This window comes from Oncorhynchus tshawytscha, linkage group LG09 (genome assembly GCF_018296145.1).
Source record: "Oncorhynchus tshawytscha isolate Ot180627B linkage group LG09, Otsh_v2.0, whole genome shotgun sequence".
Lineage (NCBI taxonomy): Eukaryota > Metazoa > Chordata > Actinopteri > Salmoniformes > Salmonidae > Oncorhynchus > Oncorhynchus tshawytscha.
This window is the reverse complement of record NC_056437.1, coordinates 44,475,869-44,502,399: the sequence shown is the minus strand read 5'-3', so window position 1 is coordinate 44,502,399 and position 26,531 is coordinate 44,475,869. Positions and strand designations below refer to the sequence as shown.

The 26,531-nt window shown below is 42.9% G+C and overlaps 1 protein-coding gene across 1 annotated transcript; it reads right to left on the bottom strand.

The window, feature by feature from the left end:
• Positions 1-137: 137 nt before the first annotated feature.
• LOC112258008 (vacuolar protein sorting-associated protein 11 homolog) lies at positions 138-25,731 on the bottom strand. Its single transcript, XM_024432046.2, has 16 exons — positions 25,539-25,731; positions 24,975-25,123; positions 24,725-24,860; positions 24,454-24,617; positions 23,980-24,227; positions 23,496-23,697; positions 23,170-23,321; positions 21,725-21,911; positions 17,238-17,381; positions 16,640-16,843; positions 16,195-16,356; positions 15,823-15,956; positions 14,134-14,336; positions 12,311-12,482; positions 3,907-4,129; positions 138-1,954 (listed from the first exon to the last, which is right to left on the bottom strand). Exons 1-16 carry the CDS (start codon positions 25,678-25,680, stop codon positions 1,787-1,789), a joined length of 2,790 nt encoding a protein of 929 aa, XP_024287814.1. The 5' UTR covers positions 25,681-25,731; the 3' UTR covers positions 138-1,786.
• Between the last annotated feature and the right edge of the window lie 800 nt (positions 25,732-26,531).

Here is a 26,531-nt window from a genome sequence, read left to right as displayed (position 1 = left end):
TCCATGTGTTTGATGCTATTCCATACTCTCCATTCTAGCTATTATGAGCCATCCTCCCCTCAGCAGCCTCCACTGAGATGTACCATACATTGGTTAATAAAACAAACGGTCACACAATGATTACACAGACCATTGACTTGAATATCTGTGCACATTTATTTAGATAAGCACAAACATTTTTTAAACAAGATAATTTATGTGACACATTTCAAGTATGCTATTGCATAGAACTAGAATTCTAAGCATATGACATGTAAGCTAGTTCATTTATTATTCAGGTAATGTGGTCAAATCTATATACAACATCAGTGGATTGATACAAAGACATTGCAGAATCACTGGTTGATACCACACTATCTAGGCAAAATGTTTCACCAGCCACAACATGCACATTTCTGGCAGTCACCTTGAAGAGAAGTGTATTAAAGACATTAATGATGTATGGGTTTAGCCAAATTCAGACTTTAAAAAGTGAAGTGTGAGATGGACTACATTTATATAAGTAAGGGATAATTAACGAGGGGCTATGCGTTCTATGGAAGATAATGAACATGTAAGGTGTGTTCCACTATGCCCTAGCTGACCGTCCATGGAGTTGCAATATTTTACAGGATGCATAGAGCCCGGGGTTGATTATCCATTTTAAACCATGGCTATAATTTAACATAGTTTCCACTAGAAATGTGTTGGTAGAAATGTGTTCAACATCCACTGAAGTACCTAGTAAGTTTACTAGATAGCCACAGTAGTTTCTATGGTAACCAAACAGACACGTTAGTTTAGCTAACCAAACCATCAGTCCTAGCTTCCTATTATGAACATCAAATTCAACAATGTTTTCAATTCGACTTTTGGTTGCAAAACCAGCTCAAACAAAACATGTAAGCATGAACTATGGCGATTTAATTATTTTACATGCTGATATACCGTGCTTCATAGGGAAATAATGCACGCTTGAGAATGCCCTTCAAGCCAATCAGAAACGAGTATTCAACAAGGCCATGGTATAAAATCCAAATATGAGATGGCATGACACATCCCATATGGAAAAAATACATGCACACAGCATTTCAAGAAGGCACAACAAGGAATAAAATGCATCCATCTGTACACTCCCAGTATCAATGAGCCACATTTCAAGAGATAGAATTTGTATTTTTTAAAAGAAGACTAACAGAGTGCTCAAAGACATTACACAACGCACAGAAATCAAGTGCATAAAAACAAAATCCACCCAACCACCCTTCATTCTGAACCTCTGTGCTTGGACCAGGGTTGTTTATTAGGTGCCAAATTGAAGAAAACAGCAACTACCTGTACAATAAGTAATGCTCATATTCATTGCACGTTGCAAAAACGTTTTCCGTTAATTTCACCTAATAAACACAACCCAGATGCACAGACGTGTTAAGTAACATGCATCAGAAACAGAAACTATCAACACATCTCTTACTGGTGTTGCGACAGGAGCATGACTGATTCATCTTGACTAAATATTGTGGCATCGTGTACTACAGAACAAAGCACGATGGGCCAGGGACCCCATTGCAGCTGGGTATAGTAGTTTATTCTTAGCTTGAGCAGCAGACAGCAAAACACAGAACCTAAGGGCTTTTCACACAATGGAGTTGAACCAAGCCGAGCCACACAAACCAACTGTGCTAAAAAGGACAATCTGAAAATAAAATATCAGAGCCAGCCCAGCTTGGTTTGGGTCAGCATGATAGTGTGAAAAGGGTAATAGTGTACAGTTGCAAGCTGTTGTATCCATTGTGCCCTGTGGCCCTCAAGTGTTCCTCTTGGTGTGGATGAGTAGGTCCCTCTGCAGGTCTGCCTCCAGGCTTCCCACTCCCACCTTGCTGCCCGGCGGGTCGGTGACCAGGGTCAGCTTGTTGAACACCCCACGGCCAAAGTAGTCCGCCACCACGGAGAAACCATCATTGGAGCACCGCAGCTGAAATGCATAGAAATAAGTGAGCCAGGATAAAGAAATGATAGTGTACACATCTAAAAAATATGATAGTGTTAAATTTACTTTCCTCTTATAGTAGTGAACTTTATTGATCTTTGGACTTGATACATTAAGTGTTGCACTATTACTACATCTTATTGAATGACTATTGACTACTACAGTATAAAACTTTGTTGTAGTTTCAAGTCATGTGCCAATAAAACATACTTGAACACAAAAGAGGGAGCGAGAGAGAACAAGAAAAGGCAAGCAAAGAGGGTATTTTCACTTTAGTCACTACCCTCAGCAGTTACCACAAAATATCAAATCAAATGTTAGTCACATGCGCCAAATAAAACAGGTGTAGACCTTACATTGAAATGCATACTTATGAGTCCCTAACCAACAATGCAGTTTAAACAAATACAGATAAGAAAAATAAAAAGTAACAAGTAATTAAAGAGCAGAAGTAAAATTACAATAGCGAGACTATATACAGGGGGGTACCGGTACAGAGTAGAGGTTGAGGTAGTATGTACATGTAGGTATAGTTATTACAGTGACTATGCATAGATGATAACAGAGAGTAGCAGCGGTATAAAAGAGGGGGGGATGCAAATAGTCTGGGTCGCCATTTGATTAGATGTTCAGGAGTTTAGAAGCCTCTTGGACCTAGACTTGGCGCTCCTGTACCGTGCGGTAGAAGAGAGAACAGTCTATGACTAGGGTGGCTGGAGTCTGACAATTTTTATGGCCTTTCTCTGATACTGCCTGGTATAGAGGTCCTAGATGGCAGGAAGCTTGGCCCCAGTGATGTACTGGGCTGTTAGAAACTACCCTCTGTAGTGCTTTGCGGTCAGAGGCCGAGCAGTTGCCATATCAGGCAGTGATGCAACCAGTCAGGATGCTCTCGATGGTGCAGCTGTAGAACCTTTTGAGGATCTGAGGACCCATGCCAAATCTTTTCAGTCTCCTGAGAGGGAATAGGTTTTGTCGTGCCCTCTTTACGACTGTCTTGGTGTGCTTGGACCATGTTAGTTTGTTGGTGATGTGGACACCAATGAACTTGAAGCTCTCAACCTACTCCACTGCAACCTCGTCGATGAGAATGGGTGTGCTCGGTCCGCCTTTTCCTGTTGTCCACAATCATCTCCTTTGTCTTGATCACGTTGAGGGAGAGGTTGTTGTCCTGGCACCACCCGACCAGGTCTCTGGCCTCCTACCAATAGGCTCTCTCGTCGTTGTCGGTGATCAGTCCTACCACTGTTGTGTCATCAGCAAACTTAATGATGGTGTTGGAGTTGTGCCTGGCCGTGCAGTCATGAGTGAATAGGGAGTACAAGAGGGGACTGAGCACGCACCCCTGAGGGGCCCCTGTTTTGAGGATCAGCATGGTGGATGTGTTGTTACCTACCCTTACTACCTGGGGGCAGCCCGTCAGGAAGTCTAGGATCCAGTTGCAGAGGGAGGTGTTTAGTCCCCGGGTCCTTAACTTATTGATGAGTGTCGCAAGCAATTCATGGCTACAGACGTGAGTGCTACGGGTCGGTAGTCGTTTAGGCAGGTTACCTTAGTGTTCTTGGGCACAGGCACTATGGTGGTCTGCTTAAAACATGTACTGGTACTACAGACTCAGACAAGGAGAGGTTGAACATGTCAGTGAAGACACTTGCCAGTTGGTCAGTGCATGCTCGCAGTATACGTCCTGGTAATCCATCTGGTCCTGCAGCCTTGTGAATGTTGACCTGTTTAAAAGGCCTTACTCACATCAGCTGCGGAGAGAGTGATCACACAGTCTTCCGGAACAGCTGGTGCTCTCATGCCTGTTTCAGTGTTATTTGCCTCTAAGTGAGCATAGAAGAAGTTTAGCTCATCTGGTAGGCTCGTGTCACTGGGCAGCTCAACAAACACACAAAGATGAAAGTGGAGTGACAAGGGCTGTCAGTGTGTGTCACCTGTCTGGTGAAGTGGTCGTGCAGGTCTCGTTTCTGGTCCTGGGCCCGCAGCATGTCCATGACCTTCCGGTTTTCCGGTGTGCAGGTGGGACACTCGGCCTCACTCTCGGCGTAGCTCTCAAAGCAGTGCTGGTGGAAGGAGTGACTGCACAGGAAGTGAACAGAGGGCAGCTCGAGGGGGCTGTTGCACATGCTGCACTTGGTCTTCTGGAAAATCTTTGCGCTGTGAGAGAAAAAAGAAAAATCAGTACAGTTTCATGTAATGGTCTTCGTGAGTTCAAATCAAGCATTCAAAATACAGCAGGGCTTGACATTAACTTTTTTTAGCTATTTGTTCTTTGGACAAGTAGGACACATTTTTTACTTGTCCGAAAGCTCAAGTCACTTGTTCCCCCCCCAAAAAAGGTCTGTAAGACCATGGGCCAAAAAGGTGACAAAATTGTGTTGTATGATGCAAGGAACCACTTCACAAAATAAAAATAATTATTAGTCACTGGTATTGACAATAGAAAGCTGCTGGTCTCTGATCCCATGTATTATATCGCCTGCCGGTGTGGCCTTGAGCAAGGCACTTAACCCTCCATGAAGTAAAATACTGCACTGATGGGCTACTATATATAACCCTCCATCTGAAGCGCTACTGGGTGTGCAGGACTTTGATCCAACCCTGCTCAACCATACCCGAGTCAGCTTATCAAGGTCCTGTTGAGCAGCTGATTTTTTGTACAACCTGGTGTGTTAGAGCAGGGCTGGAGCAAAATCCTGCACATCAGCCCAACAATCCATCCGGCCAACAATCCACCTTGCAACATTACACTTATAACCAAATACTGTTTGTCTTTATAAAGTAATTCCCTCATTTAATGAACCAGGGATCAAATGGCTACGGTGGGCGACTTCAAAGCAAAGTAGCTAACTAAGACAAGTTAATCTATACTGAACAAAAATATGAATGCAACATGTAGTGTTAGTCCCATGTTTCATGAACTGAAGTAAAAGATCACAGACATTTTCCATATGCACAAAAAGCTTATTTCTCTCAAATAGTGCACAAATTTGTTTACATCCCTGTTAGTGAGCATTATTTCCGGCGCCGACAGAGATGGCCGCCTCGCTTCGCGTTCCTAGGAAACTATGTAGTTTTTTGTTTTTTTTACGTGTTATTTCTTACACTAGTACCCCAGGTCATCTTAGGTTTCTTTACATACAGCCGACAAGAACTACTGAATATAAGATCAGCGTCAACTCACCATCAGTACGACCAAGAATATGTTTTTCGCGACGCGGATCCTGTGTTCTGCCTTACAACCAGTGTAACCGAGTGGATCACATGCAGCGACCAAAAAAAAAACGACTCAGAAAAAGAGGGAAACGAAGCGGTCTTCTGGTCAGACTCCGGAGACGGGCACATCGTGCACCACTCCCTAGCATTCTTCTTGCCAATGTCCAGTCTCTTGACAACAAGGTTGATGAAATCCGAGCAAGGGTAGCATTCCAGAGGGACATCAGAGACTGTAACGTTCTCTGCTTCACGGAAACATGGCTAACTGGAGAGACGCAATCCGAAGCGGTGCAGCCAGCGGGTTTCTCCACGCATCGCGCCGACAGAAACAAACATCTTTCTGGTAAGAAGAGGGGCGGGGGCGTATGTCTTATGGCCAACGTGACATGGTGTGATGAAAGAAACATACAGGAACTCAAATCCTTCTGTTCACCTGATTTAGAATTCCTCACAATCAAATGTAGACCGCATTATCTACCAAGAGAATTCTCTTCGATTATAATCACAGCCGTATATATCCCCCCCCCAAGCAGACACATCGATGGCTCTGAACGAACTTTATTTAACTCTCTGCAAACTGGAAACGTTTTATCCGGAGGCTGCATTCATTGTAGCTGGGGATTTTAACAAGGCTAATCTGAAAACAAGACTCCTAAATTTTATCAGCATATCGATTGCGCAACCAGGGGTGGAAAGACCCTGGATCATTGTTACTCTAACTTCCGCGACGCATATAAGGCCCTGCCCCGCCCCCTTTCGGAAAAGCTGACCACGACTCCATTTTGTTGATCCCTGCCTACAGACAGAAACTAAAACAAGAAGCTCCCACGCTGAGGTCTGTCCAACGCTGGTCCGACCAAGCTGACTCCACACTCCAAGACTGCTTCCATCACGTGGACTGGGAGATGTTTCGTATTGCGTCAGACAACAACATTGACGAATACGCTGATACGGTGTGCGAGTTCATTAGAACGTGCGTTGAAGATGTCGTTCCCATAGCAACGATTAAAACATTCCCTAACCAGAAACCGTGGATTGATGGCAGCATTCGTGTGAAACTGAAGGCACGAACCACTGCTTTTAATCAGGGCAAGGTGTCTGGTAACATGGCTGAATACAAACAGTGCAGCTATTCCCTCCGCAAGGCTATCAAACAAGCTAAGCGCCAGTACAGAGACAAAGTAGAATCTCAATTCAATGGCTCAGACACAAGAGGTATGTGGCAGGGTCTACAGTCAATCACGGACTACAGGAAGAAACCCAGCCCAGTCACGGACCAGGATGTCTTGCTCCCAGGCAGACTAAATAACTTTTTGCCCGCTTTGAGGACAATACAGTGCCACTGACACGGCCTGCAACGGAAACATGCGGTCTCTCCTTCACTGCAGCCGAAGTGAGTAAGACATTTAAACGTGTTAACCCTCGCAAGGCTGCAGGCCCAGACGGCATCCCCAGCCGCGCCCTCAGAGCATGCGCAGACCAGCTGGCCGGTGTGTTTACGGACATATTCAATCAATCCCTATACCAGTCTGCTGTTCCCACATGCTTCAAGAGGGCCACCATTGTTCCTGTTCCCAAGAAAGCTAAGGTAACTGAGCTAAACGACTACCGCCCCGTAGCACTCACATCCGTCATCATGAAGTGCTTTGAGAGACTAGTCAAGGACCATATCACCTCCACCCTACCTGACACCCTTGACCCACTCCAATTTGCTTACCGCCCAAATAGGTCCACAGACGATGCAATCTCAACCACACTGCACACTGCCCTAACCCATCTGGACAAGAGGAATACCTATGTGAGAATGCTGTTCATCGACTACAGCTCGGCATTCAACACCATAGTACCCTCCAAGCTCGTCATCAAGCTCGAGACCCTGGGTCTCGACCCCGCCCTGTGCAACTGGGTACTGGACTTCCTGACGGGCCGCCCCCAGGTGGTGAGGGTAGGCAACAACATCTCCTCCCCGCTGATCCTCAACACTGGGGCCCCACAAGGGTGCGTTCTGAGCCCTCTCCTGTACTCCCTGTTCACCCACGACTGCGTGGCCATGCACGCCTCCAACTCAATCATCAAGTTTGCGGACGACACAACAGTGGTAGGCTTGATTACCAACAACGACGAGACGGCCTACAGGGAGGAGGTGAGGGCCCTCGGAGTGTGGTGTCAGGAAAATAACCTCACACTCAATGTCAACAAAACTAAGGAGATGATTGTGGACTTCAGGAAACAGCAGAGGGAACACCCCCATCCACATCGATGGAACAGTAGTGGAGAGGGTAGCAAGTTTTAAGTTCCTCGGCATACACATCACAGACAAACTGAATTGGTCCACTCACACAGACAGCATCGTGAGGAAGGCGCAGCAGCGCCTCTTCAACCTCAGGAGGCTGAAGAAATTCGGCTTGTCACCAAAAGCACTCACAAACTTCTACAGATGCACAATCGAGAGCATCCTGGCGGGCTGTATCACCGCCTGGTATGGCAACTGCACCGCCCTCAACCGTAAGGCTCTCCAGAGGGTAGTGAGGTCTGCACAACGCATCACCGGGGCAAACTACCTGCCCTCCAGGACACCTACACCACCCGATGCTACAGGAAGGCCATAAAGATCATCAAGGACATCAACCACCCGAGCCACTGCCTGTTCACCCCGCTGCCATCCAGAAGGCGAGGTCAGTACAGGTGCATCAAAGCTGGGACCGAGAGACTGAAAAACAGCTTCTATCTCAAGGCCATCAGACTGTTAAACAGCCACCACTAACATTGAGTGGCTACTGCCAACACACTGTCAATGACACTGACTCTACTCCAGCCACTTTAAATCATGGGAATTGATGGGAAATGATGTAAATATATCACTAGCCACTTTAAACAATGCTACCTTATATAATGTTACTTACCCTACATTGTTCATCTCATATGCATACGTTGATACTGTACTCTATATCATCGACTGCATCCTTATGTAATACATGTATCACTAGCCACTTTAACTATGCCACTTGGTTTACATACTTATCTCATATGTATATACTGTACTCGATATCATCTACTGTATCTTGCCTATGCTGCTCTGTACCATCACTCATTCATATATCCTTATGTACATATTCTTTATCCCCTTACACTGTGTATGACAGTAGTTTTTTTGGAATTGTTAGTTAGATTACTTGCTCGTTATTACTGCATTGTCGGAACTAGAAGCACAAGCATTTCGCTACACTCGCATTAACATCTGCTAACCATGTGTATGTGACAAATAAAATTTGATTTGATTTGATTTGATTTCTCCTTTGCCAAGATAATCCATCCATCTGACAGGTGTGGTATATCAAGAAGCCGATTAAACAGTATGATCAATACTCAGGTGCGGCTTGTGCTGGGGACAATAAAATACCACTCTAAAATGAGTAGTTGTCACACAACACAATGCCACAGATGTCTCAAGTTGAGGGAGTGTGCAATTGGCATGTTGACTGCAGGAAAGTCCACCAGAGCTGTTGCCAGAGAATTGAATGTTCATTTCTTTACCATAAGCTGCCTCCATCGTTTTATCAAATATGTCAGTACATCCAACCGGACTCACAACCACAGTCCACAGGTAACAACTTCAGCCCAGGACCTCTACATCCAGCTGCTTCACCTGCGTGATTAGCTGAGACCAGCCACCCGGAGAGCTGATGAAACTGAGAAGTATTTCTGGCTGTAATAAATCCCTTTTTGGAAAAATTATTCTGATTGGCTGGACCTGGAATGGCATGTGCCTGGCTCCCCACCCACTGGGGATCTAGGCACATGCCCTCCCAGGTCCACCAATGGCTGTACCCCTGCCCAGTCATGTGAAATCCATAGATTAGAGCCTAATTAATATATTTCAATTTACTTATTTTCTTATATATAAAACTGTAACTTTGTAAAAACATTGAAATTGTTGTATTTATATTTTTGTTCAGTATATTTACACGGCTAGAATATTACGTTTTCAGGGGAGACCTTGACAGCATAGGAGTTACTTGTCAATTAGGTTTTTCTTTTAGGTACTTTTTACCCCTTTTTCTCCCCAATTTCGGGATCTGAAATTGGTAGTTAGAGTTTTGTCCTATCACTGCAACTCCCCTACGGAAATCGGGAGAGACAAAGGTCGAGAGCAATGCTTCGTCCGAAACACGACCCTGCCAAGCCGCACTGCTAGCTTAACCTGGAAGCCAGCTACACCAATGTGTCGGAGGAAACACTGTCCAACTGGCGACCGAAGTCAGCTTGCAGGCGCCTGGCCCGCAACAAGGAGTCGCGACAGCATGATGGGACAAGGAAATCCCGGCCGGCCAAACCCTCCATTAACCCAGACGACGCTGGGCAAATTGTGCACCACCTCATTGGGCTCCCGGTCACGGCCGGCTGTGATACAGCCTGGGATTGAACCTGGGGCTGTAGTGACGCCTCAAGCTGCCTTACACTTTGAACACACAGACAGTGTCACTGCGCAAAATAGTACGCATCGTCATCTGGATATGTTTGCAACAAAAGTTCAACATTCAATTTGAGATTTACAATGCAATCTGATACACGTCAAATCCGTTCTCTTGATCTTCTGATCGTGTGTGAAAATAATGTTCCATACACTAATCTTTACAGGAAACCTACTGATCGTAACAGTTTGTCGAGGGCTGACAGTTGTCACCCACTTCCCTTGAAAAATAGTTTGCCTTACAGCCAATTCTGTCAAATCAAAAGAATTGGCAAAAAACAAAAACAAAGTTGAGACGCAAAGAAAATTCAAGGAGAGGGGGTACAAAAATTATCAGATTAATACTGCCATTGAGAAACCTCAAAACAAAACATGACCTTTTTCAAGGTCAGTCTCGTAATAATAAGTATTCTTGCGTTCTAACTACCCGCTATTCTAAGTGCTCTGAACAAATTAAGGGAATTGTTCAAACACTGGCACATTCTTAAATCCGATGATAGTCTCGGTAATGTGTTTTCTGACCTTCCCTTGGTCGTATTCTCACGGGGCAGAAATCTCAGAGACCAATTGGTACACTGATTTACCACCACAAGATATCCCTGCACAACGTGTATTTGCGCACCTACTGGATGGAAACTACAAGTGTAATGGCTGTGCTCAATGCAATGGCACTTACAAATGAAGATCCTTCAAACACCCCCAAACAGGGAAACAGATCCCAATCAAAGGTGTTATTACGTTCTCCACAAGGCAGTTATTTATCTTATAACTTGTGGTAAAAATTATGTGGGTAAAACAAAGCGCAAATTAAAAGTACATCTCAGAGCATCGTAGCACCATTAGGTGCAAAAACTCGACTTACCCAGTTACGACCCACTTTTTTGAAGCAAACCACTCGATATCATCTCTGCGTTATATTGGCATTAAAACATGTCACCCTCCCTAGGAGAGGGAGTGACCTCGATAACTTATTGTTAAAACGTTCATTTGTTAATTTAAAGACCCTTGCTCCCTTCGGTCTCAACGTTGACTTTGATCTGAAGCCATTCTTGTGATTATTGTGACTTTGCCATTGTAATTGTTTGTAGGCTTATGTAGTCTAAATTGATTCTATGATCGTATGCTATTCATTTGTTTTTTGTATGTTCTTTGCATGTCATTTTAATATTTGAGAATTAACCAATGATATTAGGCCATACTTGGCCATGATTAGACACCTGTGTGTGTCCTTTGACACTATATAAACGAGTCACCCTGCAGTGTTTGATTATACCCTGATGAAGACAGCTTGCCTGTCGAAAAGTTGGAAATACATTTTTTGCATCTGAGCTCCTAGTGTGCGGCTCTCCTTTATTTTCAACTTCTACCATTTCTGTCAAGCTGTCTATGCATACAGTTTGACGCATACGTTTGATAAACCCAATGTATGCACCACACCGAACGCACTGCAACTGCCTCTGCAACGCAATACTGCAAGAGATTTGAGATTTGGCAAACGCAGCATTTCATTGGAAATTAATGCAATTCTGGTGTACAAAAATGCAATGACGCTGTCGGTGTGTTCTTAGCGTTAGACCGCTGTGCCACTTGGAAAGCCAATTAGGCTATTCTAAGAATATATATATTTTTTTACATTGGCACAACTAAATGGCCCGTATTGAATAGAGAAGAATGCCATCTTTCCAACAATGTCAGAACACATTTTCAACACCCAATTTTGAGGGCCTGAGAGAGTTTTATAAATCGGAGTATGCAACATTGGTTTCATCAACTGTGCACCCGTAGCAACTTCATGTCGGCCATTTGCAGTTTTACAATCGGAGTATGGAGCATTGGTTTCGTCAACTGTGCACCCCGATCTACTGCGTTTCGGTCATTTTCAGTTATACACGAGTACCGGTGGAAAGTTTTAGGACACCGGACATGACAATTACATTAATATATGCAAATAGCTAAATAGTTAACTAGCGAAACAGCCAATTCAAAGCCTATTGTGTAGTTTGGCTGGTTATCTAGTTAGTCTGTTGTAATACCAATATTTTACCTGCTGCTGCAATCTCTCTCTCTCTGGCAACGGCCTACCCTCGCGCACACACAGGTGATACAAACACCATGACTTTTCCAGGGTTTTGTGTGTGACATAAAATGTGCTATAACTGGGCAAATAACTCACTAACTAGCAATGATCAACTCACGTTGGTCAAAAAAAAAATACCGCTCGTCAATGCTGGCCTACAATAACTCTACTCCGATGCGCTCTGCAGAGATTGGGAGGACAGTACGCAACACATTGCATCCGGAGGACACTTTGATCCAATTGTGATTGGAGGAACCTAATTGTTTGTCATTGTGATTTGAGTGTCTTTTTGTCCATTCAGACAACTTAAATCTATAATCTGCTTGTCCAAAAAATGTTTTACATGCGCCGGGCAAGCGTTAACGTGGAGCCTTGTACAGTAACAATTTGCATCGAAGTGCAGCCACCAAACAAATTGAGATTGTGTTTCTTAGACACTTCTCACCCCTTATACATGTCAGATGAACTGGATGGATGGAACATGGAGGAAACTCCACTTGTGAACAAGACCCAGCTCTAGGGGATAGGTGTTGTTTTAGGACTGGACTTTGGTTAGGATGGTCCTGTCCCTCACCTGCTTCTGAGTTCCTGGATCTCAGCGCGGAGGTGGGCCGTCTCCTCGCGGTACTGGCGGATCTTGCGCTCATCATCCTCAATCTGCTGGCTCTCCCTCTGCAGCTTGTTGATCAGGTAGTCCTTGATGACCGACAGCGTGGCTGTGGAGTTGTGTGCCAGCGTCTGCACCACTGTGGACCAACACGTGCATAGACATGCGTGCACACACACAAACTTAGCAACAGTGCCCAATAAAATGATCCCACTCTGCTATAATAATGCGGCAAGTACTGTTCCTATGAGCATATACAGTACCTTCAGAAAGTATTTACACCCCCAAAGACTTGTTCTACATTTTGTTGTGTTACAGCCTAAATTAAAAATGGATTAAATATATTTTTGTTCATCATCCATCTACACACAATGACAAAGTGTAAACAAATTTTAGACATTTTTGCTAATTTATTGAAAATTAAATACAGAAATATCTAATTTACATCAGTATTCTCACCCAAATCAATACATGTTAGAATCACCTTTGGCAACGATTACAGCCGTGAGTCTTTCTGGGTAAGTCTAAGAGCTTTGCACACCTGGATTGGGAACATTTGCCCATTACTCTTTTCAAAATTCTTCCAGGTCTATCAAATTGCTTGTTGATCATTGCTAGACAACCCTTTAAGTCTTGCCATAGATTTAAGTCAAAACTAACTCTGCCACTCAGGAACATTCACCGTCTTCTTGGTAAGAAACTTCAGTGTAGATTTGGTCTTGTGTTTTAGGTTATTGTCCTGCTGAAAGGTGATTTCATCTCACAGTGTCTGGTAGAAAGCAGACTGAACCAGGTTTTCCTGTAGGATTTTGCCTGTGCTTAGCTCAATTCTGTTTCTTTTTTTATCCTGACAAACTCCCCAATCCTTAACAATTACAAGCATAACCATAACATGATGCCGCCAACACTGCTTGAAAATATGGAGTGTGGTACCCAGTTATGTTTTGTATTGGATTTTCCCAAATCACACTTTGTATTCAGGACCAAAAGTTTTTTGCAGTATTACTTAGTGCCTTGTTGCAAATAGGATGCATGTTTTGGAATATTTTTATTCTGTACAGGCTTCCTTCTTTCACTGTCAATTAAGTTACTCCACAATACTAACCTAACAGAGGCTGGCTCAACAACATTGTTCTCCTTTGGAAAACCTCTCTGGTTAAATCTGTGTTTGAAATTCAGTGCTCAACTGAGGGACTTCACAGATAATTGTACGTGCAGGGTATAGAGTTGAGGTAGTCATTCAAAAATCTGGAAAAACACTTATTGCGCACAGAGTGAGTCCATGCAACGTATGTGACTTAACAAAGGGGTTGAATACTTAGACTTAAGACACTTCAGCTTTTCATTTGTAATGAATTTGTTCCCCCCAAAAAATGAACAATTCCATTTTTACATTAATTCAGGAATTGCATATATGCCAGTGACAAAATCTAAATTGAACCCATTTTAAATTCAGGCTGTAACAACAAAATGTGGGAAAAGTCGAGGGGTGTAATAACCCGGAAGTGCCTTCAGAAAGTAAGGTTCACTTAACCTGGAAAGTTCATCATGGATGTGCGCATGTGACGTCAAAATAGAACTGAACACTCTAGCCAGTGAGACATTCAATGACAGGAAGTGGAGGAAAAATACCACAAAGAAAGTTTGAGTTTCTTTTAAGTTGGTGAGGTCTGATATAATTCAGGCAGTGATTAGTAGGCAAATCTCTACAGAAAGCCCCAGAGTCTTCATCTATAGAGATGGAGAGATACAGAGAAAAACTGCAAATATAGCCACTGGCTCACGCTCACCCAATAGGGGAGGCATCAGGTTGTTCTGGTCGATGTGCTCCAGGACTTGGCTGATGTAGGCCTTGCAGTCCTCCTCTTTGCGGGCAAAGTATCCCAGCGCCTGCTCCCACAAGCATACTTCCTGGTCGCCATAGCGCTTGCAGGCCTCCACCACTTTGCCATACTCCTCATTCTGCATGTGGTAGTGCATGATCTGCTGGTACCTAGAGAAAGAGGGACCAACTGAAGTCAATCTTAAATGAATCATTCTTTATTTTCAGCATGCTGGAGAGGTTTAAACAAGCTTAATGCACCAAGTAGTACACGTCTGTCAGCAGCTCCACCGTGGCAGTCCCATTAGTTCTCTAATATTCTGCTTACAAGACAAGTTATATTTGCATGATCTAGCTTATTCATTATTCATAATCAATTCATCATTAACATTTGGTTCATGCATGTGACCGACCAATACCTCACGAGGCTTCTTCTCTCTAAGCTGAGACCTTGAAACTGAGACACCCCTTTCGGTTCTCAAAACAATGTTCTGGGCATACTGCCAAATTGCTTATGCTGATAAGAGGATTCCTCCCAGGTACGATCAATCAGTCACTTGCATGAACCCAGTCTTATTCATTATTAGAAAAGCACAAACATAGCATTTTCCTTCACACCATGACACTTTTTTGGTGCACCAGGAACATTCACAGCTGAGCTCACTAAGTTTAGCTCTACGCTGATTGGATGTGATTATTTATTTTTTTATCAAGGGAGGCCAAATGTTTGCTGGCTTCCCTTGCATTCAATGCAATGGGTGGCAACAATGTCATGCTCTTTCTTTCCAGACAGCATCAGATAGATACGCTACACATACTGAGACAGAAGAGCGATGTTTTGTTCGCTCGGATGCATTCTCTGGTGAAATACATTCAGCCTTTTGCGAATTGAAGGAAATTTACAAAACAACATTTTTTTCCATTTTTTGGGGGAAGCCTGGCTTCCCTTTGCTTCCATGAATACATGCCACTGCTTTACACAGCAACTATATCAATCAAATTACATCATTGACAATATCAGTACACCAATAAAGTCCAAGAAGTCCAGTAGTGTAAAGTACTTATGTAAAAATACTTTAAAGTTCCACTTAAGTAGTTTTTTGGGGTATCTGTACTTTACTATTTATATTTGACAACTTTTACTTTACAATATTCCTATAGAAAATAACGTACTTTTTACTCCATACATTTTCCCTGACACCCAAAATAACTTATTGCATTTTGAATGCTTAGTAGGACAGGAAAATTGTCCAGTTCACGCACTTCTCAAGAGATCATCCCTACTGCCTCTGATCTGGCAGACTGATTAAACACACATGCTTGGTTTGTAAATTATGTTGGCGTGTACTGATAGCTATACGTACATACATATAAAAAAAAACAAGAAAATGGTGCCGTCTTGTTTGCTTAATATAAAGGAATATGAAATTATTTATACTTGCACTTTTAATACTTAAGAATATTTTAGCAATTACATTTACTTTTGATACTTAAGTATATTTAAAACCAAATACCTTTACTCTAGCAGTATTTCACTTGGTGACTTTCACTTCAGTCATTTTCTATTGAACGAGTGTAGACTTCAGGGAGAAGCAGAAATACTGGAATTGGGATCATGTGTTTCAGACTGGAGAGGTTTAGAGACAGGAATACTCACAGTTTGCCCTTCTCATAGAGGTACAGGACCCCTTCTTTGAAGTTGTGCATCTGGCACAGGACGAGGGCCTTGTCAAATACGGTGTTGTCGCTCCTCAGCAAGGACAGTGCTGCCCCCTGCAGGACCTTCTTCCTCTGCCAGACAAAATAGAAAGAGGACAGTCAGAAAGACCAGACAAAACCAAACATTTGATACTCCAGACAAAAAGGTAAGGAAAGGTGTTTGTTCAGAAAATGTAATAACAAATCATTTAGGCTGCAGGTATGTCATCTAATATGAAACATTTGGTAAATGTATATCTACGCGATCTTAGGTTGTTTGAGTGAACACGTGGCAGTTTTCCATACAAATTATTGTCTGTGTTCCCATCACCTCAGAGTCTTGTTCATGTGCCCAGTCCTGCAGCCGTAGTTCTAGCAGTGTGTCATATACCCCCTGAGAGGAGAAGGGCTCCACCTCAATCATGTGCTCCAGGAAGGCCCTTAGCTCCCGCGGGTTATTAGCAAACACAGAGATGAACTCCTCTGAATTTGCCTGGGAGATAAAGTTAAGTACAGTGAGTGCTGGTACTATTACCACCATTATTATCCATGATACATGCATTTTATCATCATTGTATCATCATTACCATTAGAAGTAGTACCATCCTTATCAATATAAGCTGTATTACTTACACATAATTGATAAAGCCACTTTAATTAGAGAAAGGATCTCAAGTCCAAAGTGCTAATGCTGCTAGACTAGTAACGCTAGGACTAATGTGCTCAGCTGTCCGGGAGGTGAGGCCGCCTGTTAAGATTAACCGCTAACGGCTAACCTTCTTGGCCACCGCCGGGCCTCTGTCCAGGCTGTCTCTTTCCATGGCATCCCGGCTGGGCTGGTAGTCAGTACACAGGCCCTTGAGAAGCAGTGTGGTGCCGTCGGGGACGTGGTGCATCAGGGTCTTGCCGTAGCGTTTCATGTTGCTCTCTGCCTGGTCGAAAGGAAGTCGTCCAATGTAACGCAAAGCCTCCTGGTAGTTCTGTATGGAACATAGAGGGAAACAAAGGGGTTTGAATATCAGTAAAGGCTCGTTCGAATCAGGTAGACTTTACCCAAGGGTATTAGAGGTTCTTTGTCCAATTATAATCATCAATTGTAAAATGTGTTTATTCCCTCAATGTGATAAATATTTAAACTATCCTTAAATGTAGATTTTGACTCAGTAATCTAAACACAGTCAAATGACATTGCTGCGCATTTCAACATTGTCCAACAGCCTGAAACGGACTCAAAGCTCTATCTTATTTTATCAGGGACAAAATTAAGAGATCTGGCAGTTAGGCCTTGTAAGCAGGGGGGGCTCGGTGTCCATTTATCTAGCTCAGACGGCTCATCTTAACACTACTACACTATTACTTTCTAGTCTCTTTCACCTTCAGGTCCTCAAGCTGGATCTTCAGGTACCACTTGTGGTGCTGGTGCCTCTCGGCCAGGAAGACTGCGTGACTGTGGTAGCCTGCCTGGCGCAGCACCTTGATTGCAATCTCCACGTCGAAGTGGACCTCGCTTTCGCTGCTCTGAAGGGGGTTAAACGGGAAAGGAGATGTCAGAGCGTTAAGACCTTCTGTGCATGATGTCATACATACAGTATCTGTCCATTCCTTGTCCATATCCATACACAGCAATAGGTTTTCTATCATCATTTTCTAATCCAAAATAGTATTCTGAAACCCTGGAATCCTTCTCAGGTCAATGATTATGATTCTGGAAAGCTACTCGGTGTGTATGATTTTGTTCCAGGCCATCACTAAAACATCTGCTTCGACTACTCCCAGACTTAAGTCTGGACTAGAGATCGACATATTTATTGTCATGGCAATCCACGAGGAGATTGCGTGGCAGGCTGACCACCTGTTACGCGAATGCAGCATCAAAAGGACCTTGTGGCTGCAAGAAGGCAAGGTAAGTTGCTAGCTAGCATTAAACTTTTTTTTGTTTTAAACAATCTTCACATAATCACTAGTTAACAACAAATGGTTGATGATATTACTAGGTTAACTAGCTTGTCCTGCATAGCATATAATCAATGCGGTGCCTGTTAATTTCTCATCGAATCACAGCCTACTTCAATTTCACCAAACGGGAGATGATTTAATAAAAGCGCATTCAGGAAAAAAAGCACAATCGTTGCACAAATGTACCTAACCATAAACATCAATGCCTTTCTTAAAATCAATACACAGACCTATATATTTTTTTTAAACCTGCATATTTAGTTAAGATATTGATGTTAGCAGGCAATATTAACTAGGGAAATTGTGTCACTTCTCTTGCGTTCAGTGCAAGCAGAGACAGGATATATGCAGCAGTTTGGGCTGCTAAATCTGTGAAGACCATTTCTTCAAAGACTAATTAATTTGCCAGAATTTTACATAATTATGACAAACATTGAAGGTAGTGCAATGTAACAGCAATATTAAACTTGGGGTTGCCATCCATTAGATGAAATACGTAATGTTTCTGTATTTCACTGAAAGAATAAACGTTTTTTTTCGATTATAGTTTCCGGAATTATAATTATAGTTTCCGGAATTTACCATATTAATGACCAAAGGCTCGCATTTCTGTGTGATAAAGCTGTCTGACTGAGCAGTGGTAGGCAGCAGGCTCGTAAGCATTCATTCAAACAGCACTTTCCTGTGTTTGCCAGCAGCTCTTAGCAATGCTTGATGCAATGCGCTGTTCATGATTTCAAGCCTATCGACTCCCGATATTAGGCTGGCAAAACTAAAGTGCCTATAAGAACATCCATTAGTCAAATGGTAGTCCGACCAATCAAATTGCAAGCTTCAAGACTGCTTCGATCACGTGGACTGGGATATGTTCCGCATTGCGGCGAACAACATTGACAAATACGCTGAGTCGGTGAGCGGGTTTATTAGCAAGTGCATCGGCGATGTCGTACCGACAGCGTCTATTAAAACATTCCCAAACCAGAAACTGTGGATTGATGGCAGCATTTGCGCAAAACTGAAAGCGCAAAGCACTGCTTTTAAATCAGGGCAAGGTGACCGGAAACATGACAGAATACAAACAGTGCAGCTATTCCCTCCACAAGGCAATCAAACAAGCTAAGCGTCAGTATAGAGACAAAGTAGAGTCACAATTCAACAGCTCAGACACGAGAGGTATGTGGCAGGGTCTACAGTCTTGCTCCCAGACGTCTAGTCTTGGACCAGGAAGTCTTGCTCCCAGACAGACTAAACAACTTCTTTGCTCGCTTTGAGGACAATACAGTGCCACTAAAACGGCCCGTATATTTCAGCTTATATTTCTTTCATCACATTCCCAGTGGGTTAGACGTTTACATACACTCAATTAGTATTTGGTAGCATTGCCTTTAAATTGTTTAACTTGGGTCAAACGTTTCGGGTAACCTTCCACAAGCTTCCCACAATAAGTTGGGTGAATTTTGGCCCACTCCTCCTGACAGAGCTGGTGTAACTGAGTCAGGTTGGTAGGCCCCCTTGCTTGCACACGCTTTTTCATTTCTACCCACAAAATTTCTTTAGGATTGAGATCAAATCTAAGTTTATTTGTCATGTGCGCCGAATACAACAGTGAAGCGCTTACTTACAGGCTCTAACCAACAGTGCAAAAAAAGGTATTAGTTGAACAATAGGTAAGAACTAAAAAACAACAGTAAAAAGACAGTGAAATTGAGGTAGTATGTACATGAATGTATAGTTAAAGTGACTGTGCATATATGATAAACAGAGAGTGTGTCATTGGACAGCTCGTGACTGTGCCTCCCTTTTGTAGTCTGTAATAGTTTGCAAGCCCTGCCACATAAGACGAGCGTCGGAGCCAGTGTAGTATGATTCAATCTTACCCTGTATTGACGCTTTGCCTGTTTGATGGTTTTTCCGCACAGGGCATAGCTGGATTTCTTGTAAGCTTCTGGGTTAGAGTACCGCACCTTAAAATGGGCAACTCTACCCTTTAGCTCAGTGAGAATGTTGCCTGTAATCCATGGCTTCTGGTTGGAGTATATACGTACAGTCACTGTGGGGACGACGTCCTCGATGCACTTATTGATAAAGCCAGTGACTGATGTGGTGCACTCCTTAATTCCATTGGAAGAATCCCGGAACATGTTCCAGTCTGTGATAGCAAAACAGTCCTGTAGTTTAGCATCTGCTTCATAGACCACTTTCTTATAGACTGAGTCACTGGTGCTTCCTGCTTTCATTTTTGTATGAAAGCAGGAATCAGGAGGATAGAATTGTGGTTGGATTTTCCAAACGGAGGGCGAGGGACAGCTTTGTACACATCCCTGTGTGTGGAGTACAGGTGATCTATAATGTTTTCTCCCCTCTGGTTACACATTTTGGTGGAAATAACTGAGATGTTAGCCTTGTCGGGTGTTTGGAGAATGTCCTGTGCATCCTGCTTGTTGAATAATTTTTTTTTGGTCTAATCCGAGGTAAGTGATCGCTGTCCTGATATCCAGAAGCTCTTTTTTTGCCCTAAGATAAGGTTGCAAAAATATTATGTACAAAATAAGTTAAAAATAACGCGAACACATAATAGCACAATTAGTTGGGCGCCTGTAAAACTGCTGCCATTTCAGATCAAGGCTTATGATGGCCACTCCAATACCTTGACTTTGTTGTCCTTGAGCCATCTTGCCACAGCTTTGGAAGTATGCTTGGGGTCATTGTCCATTTGGAAGACCCATTTGCGACCAAGCTTTTAACTTCCTGACTGATCTCAAGATGTTGCTTCAATATGGGCTTAAAATTTTCCTACCTCATTTTGTGAAGCGCACCAGTCCCTCCTGCAGCAAAGCACCCCAACAACATGATGCTGCCACCCCCGTGCTTCATGGTTGGAATGATGTTCTTCGGCTTGCAAGCCTCCCCCTTTTTCCTCCAATCATAAAGATGGTCATTATGGCCAAACAGTTCTATTTTTGTTTCATCAGACATTTCTCCAAAAAGTACAATATTTTTCCCCATGTGCAGTTCCAAACCGTAGTCTGGCTGGTTTTGAAGCAGTGTCTTCTTCCTTGCTGAGCGGCCTTTCAGGTTATGTCAATATAGGACTCGTTTTTACTGTGGATATAGATACTTTTGTATCGGTTTCCTCCAGCATCGTCACAAGGTCCTTTGTTGTTGTTCTGAGATTGATTTTCACTTTTCGCACCAAAGTACATTAATCTCTAGGAGACAGAACGAGTCTCCTTCCTGAACTGTATGATGGCTGCGTGGTCCCATGGTGTTTATACTTGCGTACTATTGTTTGTACAGATGGACATGGTACCTTCAGGCATTTGGAAATTGTTCCCAAGCATGAACCAGACTTGTGGAGGTCTACAATTTTTTTTCTGAGGTCTTGGCTGATTTCTTTTGATTTTCCCATGATGTCAAGCAAAGAGGCACTGAGTTTGAAGGTAGGCCTTGAAATACATCCACAGTGTATGTAGTGTATGTAAACGTCTGACCCACTGGAATTGTGATACAGTGAATTATAAGTGAAATGATCTGTCAGTAAACAATTGTTGGAAAAATTACTTGTGTCATGCACAAAGTAGATGTCCTAACAGACTTGCCAAAACTATAATTGGTTAACAAGAAATTTGTGGAGTGGTTGAAAAAGTAGTTTTAATGACTCCAACATAAGTGTATGTAAACGTCCGACTTCAAATGGATATATATATATATATATTGTCCAATTATTCAGTATCTGCTTTTTTGGGGTCCTCCAATAATCGGTATCGCTAGTGAAAAATCATAGTCGGTCGACCTCTAAGTCGGAACCATGATTATCTGAACCCCCGGAATGAAAGCCTGCACACACAGTTAACTCCCCTGCACACACCGTTAACTAACCCTTGGCTTACAGTTTAAATGCTAACCTTGATGAACTCTTCAAGCTTAGAGCTGTCCTTGAGCTTGGTGTAGCAGTTGAGCAGCAGGGTGGTGTGGTCGGCATTGGCCAGCGACTGCCGGTGCAGGGCCTGGAGGTAGGCCGTCAGGTTGTGGATCCTCTGAGCATCCAGAAACTTCCGGATTACGTAAGAAGGCTCCAGCTTCCTGATTGTGCTGAGGGAGGAAGTGGAAAAAGGTTGCGTTTCAATTTACATTTTATGGAACACAACGGCAAAGGCTTTTGGTGCTGCCTTCTGTCTGCATTCAGTGTTTACTTCAGGCAGCCAGTCTACTCCCATTGTTGGAGCACAAAACCCATTTTCTCTTTTAATTAAACACCAGTAGATTTTCCATTTCATTGTTTTTCTCTGATACCAACATGTTCGATTTAAAGCAATTGAGTTGGGAGAGCCCACCTTGCCTATACAACGGTAGTGGGAACACCGACCTCTCACAAATCCCCCATCCAACTGACAATCTAAATGCTTAAGGATTAGCAAAAAAGCAACTTGTTGATCATGTTAACAGGACTTGATTGAATAAGACGAGGGTGGGTAGCTTTCAGTACATCCAAGTTCGTAAACATAGCTGCAAAGAAACCACTACTAAGGGATACCAATAAGAAGAGACTTGCTGGGCCAAGAAACACAAGCAATGGACATTAGACCAGTGGAAATCTGTCCTTTGGCCTGATGAGTCCAAATTTGAGATTTTTGGTTCCAAACACCTTGTCTTCATGAGACGCAGAGTAGGTGAACGGATGATCTCTGCATGTGTGGTTCCTACCGTGAAGCATGAAGGAGATGGTGTGGGGGTGCTTTGCTGGTGACACCGTCAGTGATTTACTTAGAATTCAAGGCAAACTTAACCAGCATGGCTACCACAGCAATACGCCATCCCATCTGGTTAGCGCTTAGTGGGACTATCATATGTTTTTCAACAGGACAATGACCCAAAACACATCTCCAGGCTGTGTAAGGGCTATTTGACAGAGAAGTAGAGTGATGGAGTGCTGCATCAGATGACCTGGCCTCCACAATCGCCCGACCTCAACCTAATTGAGATGGTTTGGGATGAGTTGGACCGCAGGGTGAAGGAAAAGCAGCCAACAAGTGCTCAGCATATGTGGGAACTCCTTCAAGACTGTTGGAAAAGCATTCCTCATGATGCTGGTTGAAAGAATGCCAAGAGTGTGCAAAGCTGTCATCAAGGCAAAGGGTGACTACTTTGAAGAATCTCAAATATATTTGGATTTGTTTAACACTTTTTTGGTTCCTACATAATTTCATATGTGTTATTTCATAGTTTGTAGAATAATAGTGAAGACATCAAATGTAGAATGTGTCCAAAATTTTTACTGGTAGTGTATGTAGTATTATCTATGTATTATGAAGTTGAAGTTAGATACATCAACCCCTGGATGAGATCTTACCGGATGTACTGTTGGATGGCTCCATCATGGTCCCCCTTCACGTAGAGGTGGTCACCGTACTGCCTGAAAATCTCAGACAGCCCGTCACTGTCCAAGTGCTGGCTCTTAGCCAGGTTGATGGCCATCACAAACAGATTCTTCTTGAAGAGCATCTAAAGACAGATTGAAGCGTTAAGTGCCTTGCTCAAGGGAACAATGGTAGTAAACAATACTTGGGATCTGAAACCTGTAGTTTCTAGTTTCCAGTTCAATCTGGTGCTGAGTTGAACATAATACATTGGAGGGGAAAAGAAGGCATGATGTCAGTCAGCGTATTTTGGGCTAACCTCTAGCTTGGTCTGAGTGTCTTTCTCCTGCAGCACAAACATTTTTCCATCCCGAGTCAGGATGTAGAAGGAGCCCCATTCAGCCAGAACGTCAATGATGTCATCAAAGGAAGCGCTGTAGGCAATGAACTTGTTGTCCAGGTCATAGATTGTCAAGATTTGTTTCTCCGAAGGAGATGTCTCTCTACTCCCAAATTCAGACCTGAGTAGAGAACTTGTATATATCACCTAAAAATATGCATGTTTGGTTGAATCTTTAAGGGGTGTTCTTCACAACAACAAAAAAACGTTTTTTTTCTTTCTACTTAGTCAACATAAATTGATTTAGTATAAAATGACTTGCGTTTCATTTCAATAAAAAAAGGAAATGACACCTGGCTAACCTTTGACCTTTATAAGGACTTATACTGACCCTGGCCTTGAACCTTAGGGGACCCGTTCAGTAGAAATGGCTGCTGTGCCACCCTCAGAGAGTTGTTCTTACTTGTTGGGAGACTTGGTGTCCCTGGTGAGCAGCAGGAGGTAGCCCCGGTGCCAGTGGGCCAGTAGCTTGTGCCCATCGAAAGCGAAACAGGGCCCCCGTTCATCAGGCTGGTAAAGGTACACACACTCATCCCCCGCGACAATAAACTGGGAGTCCTGGGAGGGGTCTGTGAGTGCAGAGCAACGCAGCGCACAGCCGTGGGTGTCCAGTTCCAGTTTAGGGTACTCCTTCACCGACAAAGTGTAGCACTAGTCATGGGGTGGAAACAACACCAAATGAAACAGAAGTTAGTTAGTGCTCATGCTCAAAGGGAAAAGTAGTATGGCGACAGGCATGGGGTCAATGCAATTTCAAATCTATCAATTCAAATCCTCCTTGAAAATATGACACTGTCAAATATTGAATTGTACATGAATAACCTGAATTGATCTTAAACTTGTTTCTATGGATTTCACTTAAGCTCAAATGACTTACATGGACTTTTTCCAGAGTGGCAACAAATAAGTGAGTGACTTTGCTCTGCTGACGGAAAGCGAGGCCCGTGATTGGACAGGTGCCCTCATGCAGTGTCAGGGTTTTACTGTGCCTGTCCCGGGTTATGTCACCCTTTGTCAACACCACACTGCCATCTGTGAAGCCTGCAATGACATGGGTATTATCAATTTATAACAGGGAGCAAACACAAATGTCAAAACCAAATCTCAACTATAGGCGACATAGGTAGTACTGAAGAACTGCCACTTACCAATAGCCATAAAGTTTAGGTTCTCGTGTACACTGAGGCAGGACACCTCTGTTGGTTTGTTCCCAGGAATTGCAGGGAATATTCTGGTACACAGAGGATTCCCGCTGTCACGCTTGTCCGGATTCCATACCTTCACCTGGCAAACAGTAACACAGCTGGGTTTCTAGTAACAGTTCACAAACATCTACCAAGGAAACTAAAATACTGTTTTTGATAGTCAGTATTAAATATATCCTACTAAATGTCTTACCAGGGGGTTAATTCCTTGCTCGTCCTGCCCAACCGTGACCAAAATGCTGTGTTGTTTGAGCTGGTACAGGTGGGTCACTCTCAGCTTGTAAGCCTGAAAGGAGGACAACTGTAGGGAGCGTGTCAAAAACCAGATCTGACCGTCCATATGTAATTTATTCTGGTTCAAGGAAGCATAATAATTTTTGATCAAGAGAGACAAATGGTAATTTGAATGGTTAGGGATAGAGGAGACAATTACAAAGGCAGGGCCATGTTCAAATACTCTTAAAATGTATATAAATTAGCCATAGGAATAAGAAGTGTAATGAATACAAGCAATGTAAATATGTACTCTTCTTAGTCTTATGACTAGCATGTATAGCAACAATAATTTCCTTACTTGCAGCTATCCAAAGAGCATAATTTGGGCATATAAACTCAATTTCATTAACGTTATTAGTTAACTTGCTTAAAATGGCAAGACTGCTTGAGAGGGATGTCTGGTTAGCAAGATCGTTAGCTAGAATTGACCAACTAAATTAACCATGCTATGTTAACATCATGGAAACCACCGAAAGGATATCTCCAAGAACGATGTGGCCCCGGCCCGAGTCACATGCAGATATGCCAACCGGGAGGACAAAGTTCTTCCCATTATCTCCAGCGTCCTTCACGGTCTCTTTATCAAAAAACACAAATCGTCTCCACTGTAAGAACGCAGCCATTTTCTTTGCACTGTCTGTATCCTCGGGGAAGAAATCATGTGATACACATCACAAGTCATGTGAGAGAAGGGGAGGAGGAAGAAGAGAATTGTAAATTATATATATATATATTTAAATAAATGTCAATCAACACACGAAATGAATATGTTTATCAATGTAGGTGGCAAGCAATAAGGGTGAGGATCACAAAATAAAGTGGTTAACTGTTGATCATGTTCATTTTGAAATATCACCCATTCAATAGTGTTTTCCCCGCACTTATTTATTTTATGTATTTGACAGAGTCAATGCACATCAATTAACATTTCTAGAAATGTGCCAGATTTAGCCCGTTTGCTAATTTTCATCTGTAGTCCCTGGGTTACATATTAAAAATACATGTAGCGTCACAAACATTACTTACATAAAGTAAAGCTAAGAACTCGCTCAAATCAAGAAAAACAGATACCAGTAAGTAACAGATCAATCAATCAGTAATAAAAAAATAAAAAAACATTGACTTCCACATTGTTTTGACTACAACAACTAGTACTCGACGACTCAATAGGTCCCCTTAATACAATGTCATATAATTTACGCCCATTAACTGAACGTGGAACAATCACATATTGACAAAAATGTTGTTCTCGACAGCCATCACCGAAATGACCTATCACTCTGTAGTACTTGGAATGTGGACGACGGGCTCTTGCCGCTATCATAACAACTGGGAAATCGGAAATCTCTGATTTTTATCACTCCAGTGTTAATCTGCAAAATTGTAATTATTCGCCTACCCCCTCATGCCTTTTGTACACATTGTATATAGACTCCCCCCTTTGTTTTCTACTGTGTTATTGACTTGTTAATTC